Source organism: Primulina huaijiensis, chromosome 9 (assembly GCF_012295235.1).
Source record: "Primulina huaijiensis isolate GDHJ02 chromosome 9, ASM1229523v2, whole genome shotgun sequence".
In the NCBI taxonomy this organism is placed as follows: Eukaryota; Viridiplantae; Streptophyta; class Magnoliopsida; order Lamiales; family Gesneriaceae; genus Primulina; species Primulina huaijiensis.
The window spans coordinates 4,191,930-4,199,999 of NC_133314.1; the positions used below are offsets into that span (position 1 = coordinate 4,191,930).

At 32.2% G+C, this 8,070-nt stretch overlaps 1 protein-coding gene across 1 annotated transcript; it reads left to right on the plus strand.

Annotated features, from left to right (window-relative positions):
- Window positions 1-438: 438 nt before the first annotated feature.
- Window positions 439-2,157, plus strand: LOC140984235 (transcription factor MYB108-like). The gene is made up of 3 exons (XM_073451503.1): window positions 439-728; window positions 997-1,126; window positions 1,226-2,157. Exons 1-3 carry the CDS (start codon window positions 572-574, stop codon window positions 1,860-1,862), a joined length of 924 nt encoding a protein of 307 aa, XP_073307604.1. The 5' UTR covers window positions 439-571; the 3' UTR covers window positions 1,863-2,157.
- The last annotated feature ends 5,913 nt before the right edge of the window (window positions 2,158-8,070 follow it).

Below are 8,070 nucleotides of genomic sequence, written 5' to 3' on the forward strand. Positions count from 1 at the left end.
CAATTAATATTATATATGGTACCAAATATATAAATTGTAAATAAATAAAATTTAATTAAAACAGTACTCTCTTTCCCATATCACAAAGTCAAATATTTCGTGACAACTTGATCGGAAAAAACATGTACAAATCAAATAAACAAAAAAAATTATTATTTATTTTTTTAATAAAAAAAACACACACACACACACTGTCTAATTCCACACTCAGAAATTAAAAGAGTCAAATAGTCAAATTTCAAAGCTCTCACTCGCTTAACTATATTAAAATATTGCATAATTCTTTGCCAAGACATATTTTTTTAAGTGTGTGCTTTAAATTAAATTAATTGCGGCTTCATAGTTGCCCACTTCCCTCCCTCACATGCAATTTTCAAACCTCTCCTTTAACACACATCTATATAAAGCCCCACCATCTTATTCATTCTTCAATTCAATCTCTCTCCCTGAATATATATATACATACATACATATATATATATATATATATATACACACGTATCCATCCCATTCTCAACCTTTTCTGTGTACAATCAATCAATTTTTTTTGTTATTTTTGGGTAATCTTGGGATGGAACAAATGGAGGCCAAAGCTTACAACCAGAGTGCTGAAGAGGAAATGGCGGACCTCAGAAGAGGGCCGTGGACTGTTGAAGAAGATTTTACTCTCATGAACTACATAGCCCGCCATGGGGAAGGCCGCTGGAATTCGCTCTCCCGCTGTGCTGGTAATTGGATAATTTATTTCCCTTTATTTTTTTTTTGGTGGTCGGTGTATATGATTTGGTCAAGGGGAAGGGGATGATATGGGATAAAGAAAGTTGAAGAAATTAGAATTCATGTGTGGGCGATGATTCTTGGTTTTTTGGTACGAATAATTGACGTGTGGGAGTTAATTAACCTGTTAAAGTGATTATTCTCTGTTACCTTTTTGTTCCCGCATAATTAATAATGCGGTTGGAGGCTGATGAAATGTATGGAACTCGAATGTGACAGGCCTGAACAGAACTGGGAAGAGTTGCAGATTGAGGTGGCTGAACTATTTGCGCCCCGACGTCCGCCGTGGGAATATTACTCTCGAAGAACAGCTTCTGATTCTTGAACTCCATTCTCGTTGGGGCAACAGGTATTAATTTTATTAAACAAAAAATTCGTTTGTATAGCTGTTGATTTGATGATCATAAGTTTTGGTATGATATTGATCGAGATTGAATTTGATCTGTAGGTGGTCTAAAATCGCGCAACATTTGCCTGGAAGGACCGATAATGAGATCAAGAATTACTGGAGAACAAGGGTCCAAAAGCATGCGAAGCAGCTCAAGTGTGACGTTAACAGCAAGCAATTCAAAGACACCATGCGCTACCTTTGGATGCCGAGATTAGTCGAGAGAATCAAAGCTCAGGCAGCCACAAGTGGCGGAGGTGGCAGCACCGCCGTGGCATCTTCCTCCTACGCCAATTCCTCAGCCACTGTTTATGATCTCAACGACCAAAGTAACACGGATCTCGACGTGTTCTCAGCCCAAATCGTGCCTCCACAACCTGTTTTCGGTGGCGGGGCTCACACTTATTCCCCAGAAAACTCTAGCGTGGTCGCATCATCGGACTCCTTCGGGACGCCAGTTTCCGACCTGACCGAGTGTTACAATAACTATCCAGTCAATCAGGGAAACAATCAAGATTATTATCAGGGAAACGATCTTTCAAATTATGCCGATCAATCTTTGATCAGCCCCACAGGTTATTTCCCCCACGTGATGGATTTGACGACGGAGGAAAGCAGCCAGTGGATGAACGCTGGCGGAGACATATCGGACAGCCTGTGGAATGATATCGATGACGTCTGGTTCTTACAACATTGATTCATCAGCAAAAATTTGGAACAAGTAGCAAAGATCGAATGACAGAGAATAATAATAATAATAAAAAAAAAACACTAGAAATTCTCTGTATTAATCTTCAGAGTTTCATAGAATTTGGACAGGATTTTTAGCTTTGGATAAAACATATTGATGTTTGTATTATTTTTTATTTATTCATTTTGTTTAGTTGGGATAAAAGATAAGTTGTCATGACTCAAGGGTTTAATTAATGAATTCTCTTGAATTAATCCCCATGTAATTATTATTATTATTATTATTATTATTATTATTATTATTATTATTATTATTATTATTATCATTATTTCCTCTCTACTTTAAAATTTGCAAATTCTTCTACCAACATAAATCCGACAAAAATAAGACTAAATATAGGAAAATTTGAAACTTGATGAATTAAGACTAAACTTGTTGAATTAAAACTAAATTTTTATTAGTAGAATTCTCTTAAATTAATGTTCAAGAACATGTCCTAATTAATTCTTGTTTTTCTACAAAATTATCTATTTATATAGTGTTAACTATTACTTTTTGGATATAATTTTATGGTGAATAATAATATAATATATGCTATGTTGTGCATAATTGGTTCCACTAAACGTCTTTGTTGCTTGTTAATTATTTAAACCTTTATTACTCAGATGTGGAATTTTTGAAAAACAGTCATTGGGGGATGAACCAATATAAGTCTTCATCATCTTAGTTCTAGATTAAGGAAAATAAAATACAATAAAAGTAGAGTAGGTCTCTTGTGAGACTGTCTCACGAATCTTTATCTATGAGACGGGTCAACCTTACCGACGATGTTCACAATAAAAATTAATACTCTTAGCATAAAACATAATACTTTTTCATGGATGACCTAAATAAGATATCCATCTCAAAAAATACGACCCGTGAGACCGTGTCACACAAATTTTTTTCATAAAAGTAATGGAGCAATGATTTGTGGGCGTGGAATGTTTGAATTTTATGTGTTAAAATTTTAATATAAAATAAAATATCGTTGTACTAAATTACTATTGTCGTGTTGATCAAGTATCACACGAGTGGCAAAAAAAGGTACACCTCAAACCAATCCTTTGTTAGTTACTACATATTCTTTTATCAAATAGAAATCCTTAACTACACTTTGGATAATATTATTTTTAATAAAATTATTTAAATTAGAAAAATATAATTATGTGATAAAAATTATAGACCCGAATGTTTGGCTGATAAAAATTCTACGGGACGACTCAAATATTTTAATTGATCAATAGCAGTCAAGCGTCACATTTAGATCACTCCTCTAGTAATGAAAACTATTGCTTCTCAATAATCACCGCTTCCGAAATTTGTAATTATTCGGTTAAAATATGTTAAAAAAAATTATCTATCCGTTGCCTCCCAAACGTTTAGAGTAAGCAGCGGCTGCAACAACATACCAGAGTAATTGCATGAGATTCCAAAGAAACAGGATTTGGAACAAAACCCAAAAAACAGATAAACACTCAGAGAGTAACCCCATACTAGAGGATTTACAGCATTTGGGAATTTATAATTGGTTATGTTGATAAAACCTTATTTACATTTTTTAAGAATGATCATACTATGTTAGTTAAGATTTATGTTGATGATATTATTTTTGGTTCGACTAACCCAAAATCGTGAGAGAAGTTTGCTAAGCTGATGCAAGAAAAATTTGAGATGAACATGATGAATAGACTGACATTCTTTTTAGGCTTACAAGTGAAAGAAGATTCGAGAATTTTTATAAATCAAGTCCAATCTACAAAAGATTTTTGAAAAGATTCGGAATGGAGACTTCCTCAGCTACATCTACCCCATGAGCTCATCAGTTAAGTTAGATAAAAACGAAGGGGAATTTCAGTCGAGTTAAAAATGTATCGAGGTTTTATAGGTTCATTACTTTACTTAACCCAGTCAACCTGATATTATGTTTTTTGTATGCATGTGTGCTCGTTTCAGTTTGACCTTAATCAATCACACTATTTATTTGGTAAGGGTGCGTTTGGTTGGAATGATTAGGTGAGTTTAAAAATGTTTGGTACGATTTTTATTTAACCAACTCAATCCCTCCTATGAATGATTAGGTTGTATTAGGTGTGATTAAATAATACCTCATTCCCTCCTAGGATTATTTATCCTTCCGTTGTCGGGCCGCCGCTGACCTCCGTCGGACCACCTCCCGGCGCCGACCAACCGCTAACTACCGTCGAACCGCCTCCCGCCGCCGGTCGTCGGACCACCTCCGTTGCCGATCCTTCGCCGGAGTAAAGAAGAAAAAATAAAGAAAAGGACAATTTTGTCATTTCATCATAAAATTCAAAATTATCTCATACTTAAAAATCATACCAAACATAATACTATTTTACATCATATATTACATTTCTATCACAATCATTTTTTTTATCATTTACATACTAATCATTAGGTTATTTTATCCTCCTACCAAACGCAGCCTAAAAGAATACTTAAATATTTGAAAGGAATTCAGAATGTAGGCATCTGGTATCACAAGGACTCATCTTTCAATCTATTTGGATATTCATATATAGATTATGTAGGATGCAAGCTGAAGAGAAAGAGTATGAGTGGAACTTGTCAATTTCTCAGAGACTAACTATTTTCTATGGTTCAACAAAAAATATTTCAATTACAACATCCACATCCGAAACTAAATACCTAGTTGCTGAGAGCCGATGTGCACAGTTGTTGTGGATTCAACAATAACTAAAAGACTATGGAGTTGATTCACAAGAGTCGCTCATTTTCTGTGACAACACTAGTGTAATTGCAATCATGTACAATCCAGTTTTTCACTCTTAGACAAATGATATAGGTATCAGACATCATTTTATCTAAGATCACGTGTTGAAAAAGAATATCGAATTGGAGTATGTTTCCACAGAACAAAAGGCAACTGATATTTCACAAAACCACTCGCTGAGACTTAGTTTTCTTATTTTAGAAATATATTAGGCCCTATTGATTTGTGTTAGTAAATGCATGTGTTTAGGGAAAATTGATTCGGGAATACTTAGTGATAAGAAAAGTGTCGGTTATACTAGAAGTCTCACGATTAATCCGTGCTACTAAACTAACTAATCTTATCACTTGGAAATGACTTTAATGACTCATATATTCCATTAATTAAATATTAAAGGGCAAACAACATTTAAAATATGGATTTTATTAAAAGAAATCATAGAAGTATATCAGATATTCAGAGATTGGAAAACCACCTCTGATACTACTTGTTAGGATAAAAAATGTGTCTAGAGGGAGGTGAATAAATACTTTTAAAATATTATCCTAGATTTTGAAAACTTTAAGTTGTGCGAATAGCTAAAGTTGATTTTTCAATCAAACTAAGTACGTAAAGCAACTAAATTAATATAGTGGTGAACAACTCATTATACAAAGTGAATGATATATAAGATCAGAACAAGTAAGTAAGTGACTAAAGATAAATATAAGTAAGAGTTTGCTTATGGAAATTAGAAGACCAGATTCCACTAGAAAATTTGGTGTAACAACTCTTTGTATAAACCTAGTTTAGCTAAGTTCACCAACTCTATTATGTAGAAACTCCTAGCAACTATCTATTTAACTCAATCTGCACAAAAAAACTTTGTGACAGTTACAATGTTTCTCACAAAGCCATAAAGCTCAAAAATACAGAAGATACACGAGAACAAATAAGTTCATTGAACGATCCTTAATCGATCTGACAGAACATTCGTGTGTCTTCAATTCAACTTGAAATAAATCTTTGGAAGAAGCTGATGATTTGGAAAATGCTTGAAGATAGATTATGTAAAATTGTCATTGTAAATACATCTGATTAATTTTGGGAGTCAATCCAACGTTCATAAGTATGAGGCGTACTCACAATTGTACTAGATGTCAGACACTTTTTCAGAGAATGTCACGTGTTCTTTTCCTCTTCCTAAATATATTACTGGGTAATTTCAAATTTCCGTGGGCACTTAGTTGAAATAGGCAACGAACCGGTGCTTTATTCTGTATTGAAAAAGCTCAGGAGCTTCTGTTGCACTCAGATAATGTCTTCAGATCAGTTCAAGTGCTCTAGACTAGTATGATTCATCTTAATATGTCGAGTTGTTGAGTGCCATCAGATCATTGTATTTCTTTTGTAGCCTTGTCAGATCGTTTCTTGATCTAGATTAGTTCAGTTTAGTTGTCAAGTTCTGTTGAGTTTTCTGCATCAATACAATTTTGTTGAATTAGTTTAGTTTTATAGTCATCAAAACGTAAGTATAATTTGTGTCTTAACACTTTCTTTGAATATTACTTCTCGAACGTTCTTCAAGAATCAGAGTCCAGCTGACATATCAGATAAAATATTTCCTACCATAACAACTTTTCAATCCGTTAAAATATCATATTTCTGTGCACTATGAGAGTATACAATTTTTCAGAAAGTACAGTAGTGTGGAACGTTAGTTACTATATCTGGAACGACTTTCAGATTCAAAACGTCGATCGTTGGATGAAATTCTATAAATAGATCAGTTGGTTGAAGTTTCAGAGATTATATTCTGATTCGCAAGCCTTATTCTAAGATTCAATTTTTTATAGTGCAACTGATCTAAATTATTTTAGCACACACTTAAGTGTTTTTATCTTATTTTTGGTGATCAATTGTTCTAGTGTATTCTTGTTAAAAAAAATACTTATAACTGATAGTAAAAGTTTTACCAATCAAATTGATTGAGTTGTGAGATAGCTAAGAGCTTCAGTAGACCAGTTATGAGCCCTACTGAAGTAGGTTATTGCAAATTGTTATAATAACCAAAGTCTTCTACTGAAATTATTTCTTAGTGGAAGAAAGAGTTGCGTATGAGTGGTTCAAATATCTGAACATCCATAAACAATTTTTCGTGAACTTACATTTACTTTAAGTTTTGTTAGCCTAACTGATCTTTAGCCTAACCATTTATATTGTTCAAACTGATTCGGTAATTCTATTTTCGTGCATCGTCCCTTTGTTAGTTTAGTGAAGCTCAACGACAAGAATTATAATTTATTCTTGCTAACTCAACCAAATTAATTTGAGAATTTTGTGAGATTATTTATTTAAACTTCCTTCTAATCAATCTCTCGATCTTAACACTCAGACATGTTATTTTTTCTATAATAACAATTATAGGATCGAACATTTGCAATTTACAAAAAAAACTATAGTCGATCGTAATAGTTCAACTCAAATATTTTGAAACGTTCAAAAACTAAATCATCACATTTCGATCATTCTTATAATCGCGATAATTATTGCTTCCTAAAAAAAATAATTATAGTTAAGTTTGTTGTTAAGCTGTTAAAAAAGAGATTTTATAATTTTATATGTAGGAAATTAAGTAATTATTTACATTGTTAAATATGAATAATCATAATTCTGAAGAAAACGCTAGTACTTATCATAATACAATAATATTATCTGTTAAAATATTGAAAAGATCGTATAGTACCTTAGATAAAATATAAAAAATGAGTATTATTGAAAGTAATAAAAACTTTAATTAAAGTTAAATTTTTGATGAAATATGTGAAATAAAATATAATTTTGAAAGTTTAAATGAAAATAAGATTATAATGTTTTTCTTTATATTTGGGATCATAGTAAATTTATTTCAAAATCAAATACAAAAAAGCATATAATTTTTGGATTCTTGTTCTCTCAAAGATGAAATTAAAGTTTTTTGCAGTAAATTAGTGAGTGCCACATATTTTATAACATCGTATAGGTTTCTAGATTTTAGAAATTTAATTTGTTTTGGTTTCAACTATGTCCTTTTACAATTTAATGTACAATAAATGTTTCATATTGACAATAGAATATGGACCACATTTTGATTCTAACTTACACGAACACTCAAACAATTTATTGTAACAACCCCTCCCAACATTCATATTGATCATGTAAATAAATAAAAGGGAAAAAATATAATTTTGATCATGTATGTTTGTATTTTTGCAATTTTGATTTTCTTTGTTGTCAAAATTAAGTTATAATATTGTATCGATTTACTTTTTTAAATTCTAGTAATTTTAAATACGGGAGTACTGCTAGGGGTGAGCATTCGGTTGGTTCGGTTACCGACCTAATCGAATTAGCCATAACCGAACCGAAATATTTATCCACAATCGAACAGACCAAATT